Here is an 18,433-nt window from a genome sequence, read left to right on the forward strand (position 1 = left end):
GACTTCTTCTGTCTGCTTGACTGCGCGAAGCAAGCAATTTCATGCATTTTATTTGTTCAGGAATCCCCTCAAATTAAATAACTTCCCAGCCACAGAATGGCCTGATATTTTATGAGATATTACAGAAATAAACATATATCACAATGACCAAATTTCAGAGGGAACTAAATTTCACTGATTTTATGAAATCAAAAGGCCATCTAGCTTTAATGCAGAAAAGCACATTGAGATTTTGGAGCAACATATGTTGCCTTCAAGACAACATCTTTTCCAGGGATATTTCACCAAGGCAATGCAAAACCACATCCTGCACACATTACAAAGGCATGGCTGTGGAAGAAGAGGGTACCTGTCCCCTCTGTCCCCAATCAAGTATGTGTGGTGAATTTTGAAATGAAAAATGCGACAATGACGACCCCGTACTGTCCTAATGTGTGTCGTACTATGACAACCTTAAAACCTGTTTGCAGGAAGAATGGGACAAAATAATACCTGAAACACTTCATCACTTGGTGTCTTCAGTCCCTAAACATCTTTTGAGTGTTGTGAGAAGGAATGACAATATTATAAAGTGGTAAATGCTTCGCCGTTCCAACTTTTTTAAACATGTTGCAGTAATCAAAATTGAAATGTGTTTATTTCATGAGGTCAAACATCAAATAATGTGCTGTTGTATTGTTTTGAGTGCAATACAAGTCAAAGATGATTGTTTTCAGTTTCAGATATAATTTCAATTTCAACATCTTGTCCCAACTTTTTTTTGATTTGGGGTTGTAACTTAATACCATATACTGAAAGGTCACAGAGATGTTTTCAATGCTTAGTCTCTATATAGACCATTTAACTTTTGTGCCGCATTTAAGTAGTTTATAAACAACTGTATTTACTTTCCATATTTTTCATACATTTACCTCTGCACATGGTTTTAAAAACACGAAAGAATAAAGATCAAGAAACAGTGTTTTGCATTCTTTGGAAACAGTCCTAAACAGAAACCTAAAACTCACAATTGTATTTTACAATGGAATAAACAGTTACATTTTATACATTTATATCAAAAGAAGTAAACCATGAATCCAGGGGAGTATACCACATCACTAAGCTGTACACAGATTAAGCTTTACCAACTCCTTATTGGGATGCTAAATTGATTTGTATGTGTGTAACTTTCCATGGAAAAGCTGTGTTCTGTGACTACTACAATCACCAGTTTGATTGCACATGGCACTACAGTCCCTGTCACACACCATGCTACAAAACCTGCCTCAATACTCAAGGCATCTGCAACAACTCTTTACCTAATGTAGAGGGTGAGTCTACATCCAGTCCTGATTGTTTATACTATACTCTCTCTGTCTGTATGATTTGCTTTTGAAACAGTGATGCTTGCTACCAATTCCAACATAATTCCTGCTCTTTTTCCTTGCTCTAACCTGACTCAAAAGGCTCAAGGCCATATCATACAAATAGTTTGTGTTAAAGCAAGGAAAAATCAGGATACACTATGTTAAAAGTCTTTTTTTTTTTAAACAGGGTGTTATCCCACATGTCCAGAGGACAAGCCTATTTTTGATGAGGCAACTCAGACTTGCGTTGTGATATGTCCTACATGCTACAAAAATGGCACTGAGTATAAGCCTGGGGAGGAAATACCAACTGAAATACCATGCCAATCATGGTATGACCAACAACTAATTCTATAACATTTAACTCTGTATGAGAATGCATCCACTGACTCCGCTGAATGTATATAAATTGTATATTCTTGATTTTTTTTTTCAGTCATTGTGATAAAAATGGAACAGAAGTATGTGTAACCAAAACTGGTAAGCACATACAGAAAACCATACATGGTGCCCTATCTTTGTCACACAGAGACAATCATGTTATTGTTACATATTACGAGGACATGAGAATGTACAGTAATTGAAAGGTTTTTGCAGTTTTTGTTCAGATACGTTCAGATTCATTAGCACTGTAAACAAAATGCTTTGCAACACACAAAAGATTAAATGTATTTATTAGGTTGTTCACTGCCATGACATTACTCATGTGATTTTAAACAACTATGCTAAAAATAATACCTCACTTTGAAAAGCTCACATGGTAGCACAAGTGGCATTTAGGGGAACAATATTCTTTGTTTCTATATATTTATCTGATCTTACTCGTCTCGCTTTGTTGGATTTCATGATATACAAGTATACATAAACAAGTATACATATGCTACATTATACTATCACAATACAGTGAAATTATTATATATTTTCCCCATAGATCTTAACTTGTTAGACAGCGATGGCCAGAGTGCAGGTTCAGCCATGATATGGCATTTATAATGGCCTTACTCAAGGGCCAGTGGTTGAATTCAAGTCCTTCTGATCAGTAGTCCAGAGCCTCAACAACTGAGCCATAACTGAGTCAAAACTGCCTGATTTATGCTACTTTAAGTCACTTAAGACTAGCATACCAAATAACTGTGATATACATGCATTGCAATAATCTGAGAACAAACAGCTAAATGCTAAATTTAGCTATCGTCCTTAGGTTCCTATTATTTTTTACTGAGTGTAATTCCAATTTTGTTGTGTTAATTGTCTCACTCTTGTGAAATATGAGCTGGGTAGGGGAGCTAAACACATGCACCAAGGTCATGAAGAATTTGTTGTAAAGTGCACCCAAGAAGATAGGACACATATGATATAGCTAGTCAATGCTTTATTTGAATGAAGATTAATTAATTGAGTAATTCCATCAGTGATAATACTGAATAAATGTTTGTTTCTTAAAGGATGCTGCGTTTACAATGGAACAGCATATAATGATACTGATTCCATATACAATGGAACGGACAACATGGGAACATGTTACAATGCTACATGCATAAATGGCACTGTCATTGAGGACCGGTACCCCTGTGGTACTACCACAACACCACCACCACCAACAACAACAGCTGTATCAACGACAAAAGGTGAAGCCAGTACAACAACTCAAACTGAGACCACATCTACCCTTGGAACAACAACTAAAGCAACAACTACTCCAGTGACAACAACAACAACAGCAACAACAACACCTGTATCAACTACAACAGAGGAAGTCAGTAAAACAACTCAAACTGAGCCAACATCGACGACTGAACCTCCTACAACTACATCATGCATCGCTGAATGTAAATGGTCTAAATGGTTCAATGTCTCTGACCCAATGAAAGGAGGAGATGATTTAGAAACCTATGAAAATATAAAAAATAATGGAAGTGAGATATGCGAACGTCCAGAAGCCATCAATTGCAGATCTGTGAAAGATCCTCATATGACATTTGAACAGTTTGTACAAGAAACAGGTCAGGTTGTGCAGTGCAATGTTTCATTTGGTTTAGTGTGTGAAAAGAGTAAACAGACAGAACGCCCATACAAATGTTTTAATTATGAAATTCAAGTATGGTGTTGTGAATGTCGAAATGAAACAACAACAGCAACAACAACACCTTTATCAACGACAACAGGGGAATTGAGTACAACAACTCAAACTGAGACCACATCTACCCCTGGAACAACAACTAAAGCAACAACTACTCCAGTGACAACAACAACAGCAACAACAACACCTGGATCAACTACAACAGGGCAAATCAGTACAACAACTCAAACTGAGACCACATCTACCCCTGGAACAACAACTAAAGCAACAACTACTCCAGTGACAACAACAACAACAACAACAACACCTGTATCAACGACAACTGTGGAAATCAGTACAACAACTCAAACTGAGACCACATCTACCCCTGGAACAACAACTAAAGCAACAACTACTCCAGTGACGACGACAACAACAACAACAACAACAACAACAACACCTATATCAACGACAACTGTGGAAATCAGTACAACAACTCAAACTGAGACCACAACTACCCCTGGAACAACAACTAAAGCAACAACTACTCCAGTGACGACAACAACAACACCTGGATCAACTACATCAGGGGAAGTCAGTACAACAACTCAAACTGAGACCACATCTACCCCTGGAACAACAACTAAAGCAACAACTACTCCAGTGACGACAACAACAACACCTGGATCAACTACATCAGGGGAAGTCAGTACAACAACTCAAACTGAGACCACATCTACCCCTGGAACAACAACTAAAGCAACAACTACTCCAGTGACGACAACAACAACACCTTTATCAACTACAACAGGGCAAATCAGTACAACAACTCAAACTGAGACCACATCTACCCCTGGAACAACAACTAAAGCAACAACTACTCCAGTGACAACAACAACAACAACACCTGTATCAACGACAACTGTGGAAATTAGTACAACAACTCAAACTGAGACCACATCTACCCCTGGAACAACAACTAAAGCAACAACTACTCCAGTGACGACGACAACAACAACAACAACAACAACAACACCTGGATCAACTACGTCAGGGGAAGTCAGTACAACAACTCAAACTGAGACCACATCTACCCCTGGAACAACAACTAAAGCAACAACTACTCCAGTGACGACTACAACAACACCTTTATCAACTACAACAGGGCAAATCAGTACAACAACTCAAACTGAGACCACATCTACCCCTGGAACAACAACTAAAGCAACAACTACTCCAGTGACAACAACAACAACACCTGTATCAACGACAACTGTGGAAATCAGTACAACTCAAACTGAGACCACATCTACCCCTGGAACAACAACTAAAGCAACAACTACTCCAGTGACGATGACAACAACAACAACAAAAACGCCTATATCAACGACAACTGTGGAAATCAGTACAACAACTCAAACTGAGACCACAACTACCCCTGGAACAACAACTAAAGCAACAACTACTCCAGTGACGACAACAACAACACCTGGATCAACTACATCAGGGGAAGTCAGTACAACAACTCAAACTGAGACCACATCTACCCCTGGAACAACAACTAAAGCAACAACTACTCCAGTGACAACAACAACAACAGCAACAACAACACCTGTATCAACTACAACAGAGGAAGTCAGTAAAACAACTCAAACTGAGCCAACATCGACGACTGAACCTCCTACAACTACATCATGCATCGCTGAATGTAAATGGTCTAAATGGTTCAATGTCTCTGACCCAATGAAAGGAGGAGATGATTTAGAAACCTATGAAAATATAAAAAATAATGGAAGTGAGATATGCGAACGTCCAGAAGCCATCAATTGCAGATCTGTGAAAGATCCTCATATGACATTTGAACAGTTTGTACAAGAAACAGGTCAGGTTGTGCAGTGCAATGTTTCATTTGGTTTAGTGTGTGAAAAGAGTAAACAGACAGAACGCCCATACAAATGTTTTAATTATGAAATTCAAGTATGGTGTTGTGAATGTCGAAATGAAACAACAACAGCAACAACAACACCTTTATCAACGACAACAGGGGAATTGAGTACAACAACTCAAACTGAGACCACATCTACCCCTGGAACAACAACTAAAGCAACAACTACTCCAGTGACAACAACAACAGCAACAACAACACCTGGATCAACTACAACAGGGCAAATCAGTACAACAACTCAAACTGAGACCACATCTACCCCTGGAACAACAACTAAAGCAACAACTACTCCAGTGACAACAACAACAACAACAACAACAACAACACCTGTATCAACGACAACTGTGGAAATCAGTACAACAACTCAAACTGAGACCACATCTACCCCTGGAACAACAACTAAAGCAACAACTACTCCAGTGACGACGACAACAACAACAACAACAACAACAACACCTATATCAACGACAACTGTGGAAATCAGTACAACAACTCAAACTGAGACCACAACTACCCCTGGAACAACAACTAAAGCAACAACTACTCCAGTGACGACAACAACAACACCTGGATCAACTACATCAGGGGAAGTCAGTACAACAACTCAAACTGAGACCACATCTACCCCTGGAACAACAACTAAAGCAACAACTACTCCAGTGACGACAACAACAACACCTGGATCAACTACATCAGGGGAAGTCAGTACAACAACTCAAACTGAGACCACATCTACCCCTGGAACAACAACTAAAGCAACAACTACTCCAGTGACGACAACAACAACACCTTTATCAACTACAACAGGGCAAATCAGTACAACAACTCAAACTGAGACCACATCTACCCCTGGAACAACAACTAAAGCAACAACTACTCCAGTGACAACAACAACAACAACACCTGTATCAACGACAACTGTGGAAATTAGTACAACAACTCAAACTGAGACCACATCTACCCCTGGAACAACAACTAAAGCAACAACTACTCCAGTGACGACGACAACAACAACAACAACAACAACACCTGGATCAACTACATCAGGGGAAGTCAGTACAACAACTCAAACTGAGACCACATCTACCCCTGGAACAACAACTAAAGCAACAACTACTCCAGTGACGACTACAACAACACCTTTATCAACTACAACAGGGCAAATCAGTACAACAACTCAAACTGAGACCACATCTACCCCTGGAACAACAACTAAAGCAACAACTACTCCAGTGACAACAACAACAACACCTGTATCAACGACAACTGTGGAAATCAGTACAACTCAAACTGAGACCACATCTACCCCTGGAACAACAACTAAAGCAACAACTACTCCAGTGACGATGACAACAACAACAACAAAAACGCCTATATCAACGACAACTGTGGAAATCAGTACAACAACTCAAACTGAGACCACAACTACCCCTGGAACAACAACTAAAGCAACAACTACTCCAGTGACGACAACAACAACACCTGGATCAACTACATCAGGGGAAGTCAGTACAACAACTCAAACTGAGACCACATCTACCCCTGGAACAACAACTAAAGCAACAACTACTCCAGTGACGACAACAACAACACCTGGATCAACTACATCAGGGGAAGTCAGTACAACAACTCAAACTGAGACCACATCTACCCCTGGAACAACAACTAAAGCAACAACTACTCCAGTGACGACAACAACAACACCTTTATCAACTACAACAGGGCAAATCAGTACAACAACTCAAACTGAGACCACATCTACCCCTGGAACAACAACTAAAGCAACAACTACTCCAGTGACAACAACAACACCTGTATCAACGACAACTGTGGAAATTAGTACAACAACTCAAACTGAGACCACATCTACCCCTGGAACAACAACTAAAGCAACAACTACTCCAGTGATGACGACAACAACAACAACAACACCTGGATCAACTACATCAGGGGAAGTCAGTACAACAACTCAAACTGAGACCACATCTACCCCTGGAACAACAACTAAAGCAACAACTACTCCAGTGACAACAACAACAACAACAACAACACCTGTATCAACGACAACTGTGGAAATTAGTACAACAACTCAAACTGAGACCACATCTACCCCTGGAACAACAACTAAAGCAACAACTACTCCAGTGACGACGACGACAACAACAACACCTGGATCAACTACATCAGGGGAAGTCAGTACAACAACTCAATATGAGACCACATCTACCCCTGGAACAACAACTAAAGCAACAACTACTCCAGTGACGACGACAACAACACCTGGATCAACTATGTCAGGGGAAGTCAGTACAACAACTCAAACTGAGACCACATCTACCCCTGGAACAACAACTAAAGCAACAACTACTCCAGTGACGACTACAACAACACCTTTATCAACTACAACAGGGCAAATCAGTACAACAACTCAAACTGAGACCACATCTACCCCTGGAACAACAACTAAAGCAACAACTACTCCAGTGACAACAACAACAACACCTGTATCAACGACAACTGTGGAAATCAGTACAACAACTCAAACTGAGACCACATCTACCCCTGGAACAACAACTAAAGCAACAACTACTCCAGTGACGACAACAACAACACCTGGATCAACTACATCAGGGGAAGTCAGTACAACAACTCAAACTGAGACCACATCTACCCCTGGAACAACAACTAAAGCAACAACTACTCCAGTGACGACAACAACAACACCTGGATCAACTACATCAGGGGAAGTCAGTACAACAACTCAAACTGAGACCACATCTACCCCTGGAACAACAACTAAAGCAACAACTACTCCAGTGACGACAACAACAACACCTTTATCAACTACAACAGGGCAAATCAGTACAACAACTCAAACTGAGACCACATCTACCCCTGGAACAACAACTAAAGCAACAACTACTCCAGTGACAACAACAACAACAACAACAACACCTGTATCAACGACAACTGTGGAAATTAGTACAACAACTCAAACTGAGACCACATCTACCCCTGGAACAACAACTAAAGCAACAACTACTCCAGTGACGACGACAACAACAATAACAACAACAACAACAACACCTGGATCAACTACATCAGGGGAAGTCAGTACAACAACTCAAACTGAGACCACATCTACCCCTGGAACAACAACTAAAGCAACAACTACTCCAGTGACGACTACAACAACACCTTTATCAACTACAACAGGGCAAATCAGTACAACAACTCAAACTGAGACCACATCTACCCCTGGAACAACAACTAAAGCAACAACTACTCCAGTGACAACAACAACAACACCTGTATCAACGACAACTGTGGAAATCAGTACAACAACTCAAACTGAGACCACATCTACCCCTGGAACAACAACTAAAGCAACAACTACTCCAGTGACGATGACAACAACAACAACAACACCTATATCAACGACAACTGTGGAAATCAGTACAACAACTCAAACTGAGACCACAACTACCCCTGGAACAACAACTAAAGCAACAACTACTCCAGTGACGACAACAACAACACCTGGATCAACTACATCAGGGGAAGTCAGTACAACAACTCAAACTGAGACCACATCTACCCCTGGAACAACAACTAAAGCAACAACTACTCCATTGACGACAACAACAACACCTGGATCAACTACATCAGGGGAAGTCAGTACAACAACTCAAACTGAGACCACATCTACCCCTGGAACAACAACTAAAGCAACAACTACTCCAGTGACGACAACAACAACACCTTTATCAACTACAACAGGGCAAATCAGTACAACAACTCAAACTGAGACCACATCTACCCCTGGAACAACAACTAAAGCAACAACTACTCCAGTGACGACGACAACAACAATAACAACAACAACAACAACACCTGGATCAACTACATCAGGGGAAGTCAGTACAACAACTCAAACTGAGACCACATCTACCCCTGGAACAACAACTAAAGCAACAACTACTCCAGTGACGACTACAACAACACCTTTATCAACTACAACAGGGCAAATCAGTACAACAACTCAAACTGAGACCACATCTACCCCTGGAACAACAACTAAAGCAACAACTACTCCAGTGACAACAACAACAACACCTGTATCAACGACAACTGTGGAAATCAGTACAACAACTCAAACTGAGACCACATCTACCCCTGGAACAACAACTAAAGCAACAACTACTCCAGTGACGATGACAACAACAACAACAACAACAACACCTATATCAACGACAACTGTGGAAATCAGTACAACAACTCAAACTGAGACCACAACTACCCCTGGAACAACAACTAAAGCAACAACTACTCCAGTGACGACAACAACAACACCTGGATCAACTACATCAGGGGAAGTCAGTACAACAACTCAAACTGAGACCACATCTACCCCTGGAACAACAACTAAAGCAACAACTACTCCAGTGACGACAACAACAACACCTGGATCAACTACATCAGGGGAAGTCAGTACAACAACTCAAACTGAGACCACATCTACCCCTGGAACAACAACTAAAGCAACAACTACTCCAGTGACGACAACAACAACACCTGTATCAACTACAACAGGGAAGGTCAGTACAACAACTCAAAATGAGACCACTTCTACCCTTGGAACAACAACTAAATCACCAACACCTACGAAGACAACAGAAGAAACACCTGGTTCACTTAAAACAGGGCCAACTACCAAATATACTACAACAGTGGCACCTCAAAAATCACCTAATGGAACAACTACCCAGCTAACAACTAATCCAACAACAACAACAGCAACAACATCACCTGTATCAACTACAACAGGGGAAATCAGTACAACAACTCAAACTGAGACCACATCTACCCCTGGAACAACAACTAAAGCAACAACTACTCCAGTGACAACAACAACGACAGCAACAACACCTGGATCAACTACAAGAGGGGAAGTCAGCACAACAACTCAAACTGAGACCACATCTACCCCTGGAACAACAACTAAAGCAACAACTACTCCAATGACAACAACAACGACAGCACCAACATCACCTGTATCAACTACAACAGGGGAAATTAGTACATCTCAAACTGAGACCACATCTACCCCTGGAACAACAACTAAAGCAACAACTACTCCAGTGACAACAACAACAGCAACAACAACACCTGTATCAACTACAACAGGGGAAATCAGTACAACAACTCAAACTGAGACCACATCTACCCCTCGAACTACACATACTATTCCCACAACCTCTACATCTGTTCAACCAACTCCATGTGTCTGCATAATAAATGGAACATCTTATGAGCCAGGTTAGAAATTTATTCTATGTTTAATACAGTTCATTACCTTATAAAGTAATACAATGTAGTTTATAGTGTAAAGCAATATTTGTGTTTAATTTTTTCAAAATCCATTTAAATCACTTTTTTAATTGAGCCTTACATAACACATTATTGTGTCACATTAACATTTTTCTCCCTTACTTTTCATTCTTATAGGTGAAACGATACTTAAAGATAAAGAAATTGGCTTGGGTACATGTTTGACCATGATCTGTTCTCAAAGTTGTGTAATACAGAACACAACAGCTCCATGCCCGGGTTGTCCACCATGGGGAGTACATGTAAGTATCACACAGTGGCACACATAAATAATACAGTGCAGAATCAGGCCTTTTCAACTCACACTGACGGGATACTTCTCACAGTTTTTTTTCCTTGAATGTTTTTAATTACATAACTAAGCCCATTTGGCTGTATTTGACAGCATGTTTTTAATTATATTTAGAGGTAAGATTAAAATGGCAAGTACAATTTTTACCCTCAGACCCTAAATTTGGGAAGTCTGATAAGCTTTCCTGACATTTCATTAATGGGTAAATGTATCTTCAACTAAATTCTTTGTATCTTCAGCTAAATGTAATAGCACTGGGGGGAAAATCCAGTAAAACAATTGTAAAACAACTCAGAAAAACATAAATTACAGCAACTGTGTGAATATATTTTGAGATCCTTAGATCTTTCAAAGGTCTGGATGATAGAACTTGAAAACATCATTTTTTTTGCTAAATTAAAATTAAACATTCACCCAACTGAGAATGGCAATTACATTTATAATATTTTGTGAATATGTACATGCCATTGTAAGCTATTATATTGTATGATGATGCATAGACCAGTATTAAAATGTGCTAATTTTTCTGCTGATAGAAAAATGAGACATTTGAGATCTGTAACTGCACAATGGCCAGGTGCATTGAAAACTATACTATAGAGATCATCCCATACCCATGTCCACCTCTTCAAACCATCACTTGTTTAAATCGCCAAAAGCCTGTGGAAGTGTATGATGAGAATTCCTGCTGTAAACAACACGCTTGTGACTGTGAGTGAAAGGCATGCTCCCATCTAAAGTCCAAACAAAAGTATAATACTCATATTAATGAAATATTTAGAATTGATTCATACACTTTGCTCCCAAATTTAGATCATTATGTGACTGTTGACTAAATAAGGCCAATGCATGTAGGAAATCCAAACAATAAAATATTTTCTCCATTTCAGGCTTTTGTGAAGGCTGGGGTGATCCTCACTATAGAACATTTGATGGACTGTTCTATAGTTATCAAGGAGAATGCACATATGTATTAGTGGAGGAAATCAATCCTAAATATAACTTGAAAATTTATATTGATAATGTCTATTGTGACCCTCGAGAGCCTGTGTCCTGCCCGAGGGCTATTATTGTGGAGTACAATAAATTAGAGATCACGCTGAAAAACAACAACCTTATAGGAGCTACCAAACTGGAGGTGAGATTTAGCAGAAGAACATCTACACAAACATGATTGATTTTCTTATAGTCAAAAATTCTTAACAGGGAAATTAATACTCATGAAAATATAGTCATATCTGGAATTGAACTGGTTAATCTAAGCCAGTAACTGTTTAATTGTGGTTAATTTATCTTACTTTTATCAATACAGGCTTTAATGGCGGGTTCTTCTTTGAAATTACCTTTTGAGCAAAAAGATCTGACTGTGGTGAGCTCAGGTTTGAACTTGATCCTGATGATTCCAAGGTTGAACGTTGTTGTGATGTTTGGAATCACTGGTTTCAGTGTCAACTTGCCATTCCAACATTTTGGGAACAACACTCAAGGACACTGTGGTATGGAAATAAAAATGCAACTATTTTACAATAAAACAACAATTCTCTTAAATTTGTTGAGTCCACAGTCATAGTGTGCAGTGAAATTAAGTGGAACACTGTATGACCATGAGGGATTAATAAAGGATTCAAATAAATTCAACTAAATTAAAACTATATCAAGAAATATATACTTATTTATTTACAGACATTAAGCCTGGCATCAAGAGCTCATCGTGATTATTTTATTTTAGTGTTAAACTTCATTTCAATGTATTAAATAATTGCATAACATATGCATAATTAAATTGTCCAAGTCTTGTACTTTTAATTCTCTCAGGTACCTGCAACAACAACCAGGCTGATGACTGCATGCTACCAGATGGGAGACTTGTAGATGACTGTGCAGTAATGGCAGACTATTGGCAAGCTAAAGACAAGAGTGAATCCACTTGCAAATCACCACCAGTCCATCCAGAAACAGCTGCACCCACAAAACCCTCTTGTCCAAACAACAAAGTGTGTGAGCTTCTGAAAAGCGAGTGAGTTTGACATACATGATCTACTTTGCTAAGTTTCACTTTCAAAAATGGACAGAATTTTTTCTTTGTAAACTAATATCGTTAAATTCATTTAAAAGGTGCAGAGTAAACAAAAAGTCATCATTTTTTAGATATTTTGTTTGCATTGATACCTGTTTGCAACTTGCCACAAGAGTCTGATACCTGGAACTGGACTAATGTGGGCAGATTATCAACTGATATACTGTATTATACTGCTCATTTTGCATCCTTATAACAAGCACCATGTGAGCACCAAAACTTCAGTCTTTCCCATAGCATATGCAACTTTTTACAAATCTTGCTCACCTTTTTTTCCAGTTTGTTTAAGGAGTGTCATCCCCTCCTCTCCCCTGAAAACTATGTCACTGGCTGCCAGTTTGACAGTTGTCATATGAGCAACCAAGATGTGGTCTGCACCAGTCTTCAGACCTATGCACTCGCTTGCTCACACCTTGGGGTCTGCATAAACTGGAGGAACCACACTGATCTATGCCGTAAGCCAAGTGACCATATGCAGCAGGCCATTTTATGAACTTGCATCATCCCAATGTCATGAGAACATAGTAACAGAAAACAAAAAGCATGTGAAGCAATAACAAGCATAATTTTTGGATTAAGTGTGTAATGATAATGTGTTGATGCCCTCAGCGTCGTTTGAACAGTTTGTCCATAACAACACTATATGTTGTATCTCAATTCCCCAGCAACCAACTGTCCAGCAGACAAAGTGTTCCAAGCCTGTGGACCTGTTGACCAACCAACCTGCAAAGACAAGTGTGCATTTATATCTAATTAATCTCTCATTAATAATCACTACATAATAGTGTGTGTGTTTTAGCACACTATACTAACCAATATACATACTGTATATAATCTGTCTAATCTTATCTGAAGTGGTTGTGTATGACTTCAGTAATGCAGGTTTTTTGATTTAGGTAAAAATGATAAGGACTAGTGATAAAGGTGACTGATATGTAAATTCAGTGCAAAAAGTTAAAGACTGCATTTTTATTTCTAATGTCAAGAAAGACCATTATTCAGATGTAATCAGATGAGGATGATTTTTCTAAAGGTTAAGTTGTTTTATTATTTTTATTATAAGCCCTGGAGACCAACAGAAGATCACTACTGAGGGTTGTTTCTGTCCCGAGGGCACAAAGCTCTTCAGTAAGGAGTCAGCAGTGTGTGTTGACAAGTGTGGTAAGTGTTTGCCTGTCTCTATAACCTGATTGAATGAGATAAGTGTACAGTCATCTCTATAAAGACAGATAATTTTCATGACAACATAAAATTACATGTGGATGCCCTTTTCCCGGCACGGTGGTGTAGTGGTTAGCGCTGTCGCCTCACAGCAAGAAGGTCCTGGGTTCGAGCCCCGTGGCCGGCGAGGGCCTTTCTGTGTGGAGTTTGCATGTTCTCCCCGTGTCCGCGTGGGTTTCCTCCGGGTGCTCCGGTTTCCCCCACAGTCCAAAGACATGCAGGTTAGGTTAACTGGTGACTCTAAATTGACCGTAGGTGTGAATGTGAGTGTGAATGGTTGTCTGTGTCTATGTGTCAGCCCTGTGATGACCTGGCGACTTGTCCAGGGTGTACCCCGCCTTTCGCCCGTAATCAGCTGGGATAGGCTCGAGCTTGCCTGCGACCCTGTAGAAGGATAAAGCGGCTCGAGATAATGAGATGAGATGAGATGCCCTTTTCCAGAGCACAGGTTAAAGTAGGGTTAATTATATTGTGAGAAAATCCATTTACAGCCAAATTTAAACTTCCTGGCAGAGGCTACAAGGTTTAAGGGCTGAAATATCATGATACTCAGCATAATTACCATAATTGTTTACAGAAGCCACTGGACTACCAGCCATGAAAAAAACCCCGACATAAAACAGCTGCGTCCATTTTTCATTCAGATGATGTTCATGATCAAATATTTAGATTTTGGTCTCATTTGACCACCAGATAAAATTTGAGTTGTCGTTTCAAGTTCAGCTGATGCATTTTATGGGTTTCACTGAGGAAGGGCTTGGTACAACCTTCCAAAACATCTTGGTATTATGTGGTGGCATTTAATAATCAATTTTTAATTTTTATTGAACTTGATAAACTTTTTAAACGAATCATTGCTATATTTCTTTAACTGAAATAATTATTTCCACTGGATAACCAACATACTGCACTACTACTTTCCAGACACAACATGCTCCAGAAATGTCCCTTTCAAGGACAAAACAAATGTCACACTTCTACCATTTGGACTGTAAAAATTTGTGTGCAGTCTGTAGTGAGTTTTTAAAACAACTGTGAAGTTGTGCCATGCTCAACTTGCATAATTGGTGCACAAGCAAAGATTATTTGTCCACCATGTTAAAAAATTAAATAATAATAATAATAATAATAATAATAATACAGTATAGTAATATTTGCCAAAATGTTTGATTTGTCTCTGTCTTTGCAGGATGCTTGGACCCCTCTGGTCAAGGACGAAATGTAAGTTCAGGTCCTTCTTGCTTAGGTTGTAAAAATTATTCGATAACATTCACTGATACTTTACCATGCATTTTTATTGATTTTACATATCATCATACCTGTCATGTCAACATCAACTGGCCGATTGGTACTTTTGTAGTCTATCAGCAAAGTGTGTTCTCCTTGTTAGTCCAGCGAGTCATGAAGACAATAACTATTAGAACTAGACCGGACAATTCCCCGGGGGAAATTGTGAGAGGATGCAGTGTGCGAAGCAATTCGGTCACGCATGTTTGCTGGCCGTGAATGTGTGACCTGCTATGAAGCTACAATGCCATGATTTATGTGTGTGTTTGAGACAGCAGCCCCCCCCTCTCTCTGCTCCCTCACTGGCCCCAGTCGGCATGGTGACGGGCCTGAGCAGGAGCGTTAAGACACAAGATTTTGTCAGGTGTCTGCTGTTTTTTGCTCAGGCGCAGGCCTCGAACAACGACAAATAACTTGACAACGAAAACAGCTATTCACAAAATTCTTTCACAGTGAGCGCTAGAAGGGTCTCCTGAATACACTGATGTAATTTTTTGTCTGTAGTGTTAAAAATGAGGACACTAGAACGAGTTAAAAATGAGTGACTTTTCTATGACGTTTATAATGGGTGTCAATGAGGCCTCTCGGCTGCACTCTCCTCAGTTTGAGGCTTCTCATTCAAAAACTGTAAATCCTATCGTTTAGGTAAACACATTGTGTGAATCAGGACAAGTGTGACTACTACTTTTGAGAAAATTATGTCTGTAGTGTGAAATTTGTGGCTGAAAACACAGTTTAAGTTTGAAATTTTGAGCATGATTTATGTGTGTGCTTGAGACAGCAGCCCCCCTCCTCTGCTCGCTCACTGGCCCCAGTCGGCATGGCGATGGGCCTGAGCAGGAGAGCCAAGACACACAAGGACTTGTGAGTTTTCTGCTGTATTTTGCTCAGGAACAGGCCTCGAACAACGACGAATAACTCAAAAACGAAAGCAGCTATTCACAAAATTCTTTCACAGTGAGCGCTAGAAGGGTTTCCTGAATAAACTGATGTAATTTTTTGTCTGTAGTGTTAAAATTGAGGACACTAGAGCGAGTTAAAAATGAGTGACTTTTCTGTCACGTTTATAATGGGTGTCAATGAGGCCTCTCGGCTGCACTCTCCTCAGTTTGAGGCTTCTCATTCAAAAACTGTAAATCCTATCGTTTAGGTAGACACATTGTGTGAATCAGGACAAGTTTTACTACTACTTTTGAGAAATTTATGTCTGTAGAGTGAAATTTGTGGCTGAAACCACAGTTTAAGCGAGAAAGTTTGAGCTTTTTTTTCAAGCTCTCTACACTCTAAGTAAACGAGCTCCACTGGTGTGTAATGCAATAGACACCCATTCAAAAGCCGGATTTTCTCCCGGAACCCACATGGCGTTTGAGCCAGGACTGATCCGAAAGTGTAGAACCTAGCAGAAAAGTTGAATGCCAGATCCACAGAGGAGAAGTTTTCCTACGTTTTAGAGTTTGAATCACGTCTCTAGGTGAAAGCATGCCAGAGCAGCGGATGTTAGAAAAAGTGCTTTTTTTTTTCAATTAATTCCATAGAAATGAATGGGGGTTTTTTTGGGCGATTTTTTCGTAAAAAATCGTATTCTATAGAGAAAAGTAATAGCATAGCGAGTCCAATCGAGCCGCACGTTTTGATATATTGTTTGTCTGTGTGCGACGTACGGTTATTGAGTTATTCAAAATCGAAATTTGCGTAGGAATAATAATAACTAGACTGGACAATTCCCCGGGGGAAATTGTGAGAGGATGCAGTGCGTGAAGCAATCCGGTCACGCATGTTCGCTGGCCGTGAATGTGTGACCTGCTATGAAGCGGTGTGACCTGCATTGTGTGACCTGCATTGTGAAGCTACAATGCCATGATTTGTGTGTGTGCTTGAGACAGCAGCCCCCCCCCACCCCTGCTCCCTTACTGGCCCCAGTCGGCATGGCGACGGGCCTGAACAGGAGAGTTAAGACACACACACACAAGATTTTGTCAGGTGTCTGCTGTTTTTTGCTAAGGAGCAGGCCTCGAACAACGACAAATAACTCGACAACAAAAGCAGCTATTCACAAAATTCTTTCACAGTGAGTGCTAGAAGGGTCTCCTGAATAAACCGATGTAATTTTTTGTCTGTAGTCTTAAAAATGAGGACACTAGAGCGAGTTAAAAATGAGTGACTTTTCTGTCACATTTATAATGGGTGTCAATGAGCTAAGACACACAAGGTCTTGAGTTTTCTGCTGTTTTTTACTAAGGAGCAGGCCTCGAACAATGACAAATAACTTGACAACGAAAGCAGCTATTCACAAAATTCTTTCACAGTGAGCACTAGAAGGGTCTCCTGAATAAACTGATGTAATTTTTTGTCTGTAGTCTTAAAAATGAGGACACTAGAGCGAGTTAAAAATGAGTGACTTTTCTGTCACATTTATAGTCTTGAGTTTTCTGCTGTTTTTTTACTAAGGAGCAGGCCTCGAACAATGACAAATAACTCGACAACGAAAGCAGCTATTCACAAAATTCTTTCACAGTGAGTGCTAGAAGGGTCTCGTGAATAAACTGATGTAATTTTTTGTCTGTAGTCTTAAAAATGAGGACACTAGAGCGAGTTAAAAATGAGTGACTTTTCTGTCACGTTTATAATGGGTGTCAATGAGGCCTCTCGGCTGCCCTGTCCTCAGTTTGAGGCTTGTCATTCAAAAACTGTAAATCCTATCGTTTAGGTAGACACATTGTGTGAATCAGGACAAGTTTTACTACTACTTTTGAGAAAATCATGTCTGTAGAGTGAAATTTGTGGCTGAAACCACAGTTTAAGCGAGAAAGTTTGA

The 18,433-nt window shown here is 39.8% G+C and overlaps 1 protein-coding gene across 1 annotated transcript in view; it reads left to right on the forward strand.

Annotated features, from left to right (window-relative positions):
• The window catches only part of muc2.1 (mucin 2.1), a 50,274-nt gene that overhangs the window by 20,753 nt on the left and 11,088 nt on the right, over positions 1 to 18,433 (forward strand). The window contains exons 25-41 of the mRNA XM_060914552.1: positions 1,182 to 1,310; positions 1,534 to 1,678; positions 1,783 to 1,826; positions 2,792 to 4,917; positions 5,065 to 6,392; positions 6,633 to 7,532; positions 7,776 to 7,976; positions 8,220 to 10,669; positions 10,859 to 10,983; positions 11,570 to 11,744; positions 11,924 to 12,171; positions 12,346 to 12,529; positions 12,849 to 13,050; positions 13,390 to 13,565; positions 13,776 to 13,845; positions 14,174 to 14,271; positions 15,521 to 15,552. Coding sequence (XP_060770535.1) covers positions 1,182 to 1,310; positions 1,534 to 1,678; positions 1,783 to 1,826; positions 2,792 to 4,917; positions 5,065 to 6,392; positions 6,633 to 7,532; positions 7,776 to 7,976; positions 8,220 to 10,669; positions 10,859 to 10,983; positions 11,570 to 11,744; positions 11,924 to 12,171; positions 12,346 to 12,529; positions 12,849 to 13,050; positions 13,390 to 13,565; positions 13,776 to 13,845; positions 14,174 to 14,271; positions 15,521 to 15,552 — 8,633 coding nt within the window. The remainder of the gene's footprint in view (positions 1 to 1,181; positions 1,311 to 1,533; positions 1,679 to 1,782; positions 1,827 to 2,791; positions 4,918 to 5,064; positions 6,393 to 6,632; positions 7,533 to 7,775; positions 7,977 to 8,219; positions 10,670 to 10,858; positions 10,984 to 11,569; positions 11,745 to 11,923; positions 12,172 to 12,345; positions 12,530 to 12,848; positions 13,051 to 13,389; positions 13,566 to 13,775; positions 13,846 to 14,173; positions 14,272 to 15,520; positions 15,553 to 18,433) is intronic.

Source organism: Neoarius graeffei, chromosome 2 (genome assembly GCF_027579695.1).
Source record: "Neoarius graeffei isolate fNeoGra1 chromosome 2, fNeoGra1.pri, whole genome shotgun sequence".
NCBI lineage: Eukaryota > Metazoa > Chordata > Actinopteri > Siluriformes > Ariidae > Neoarius > Neoarius graeffei.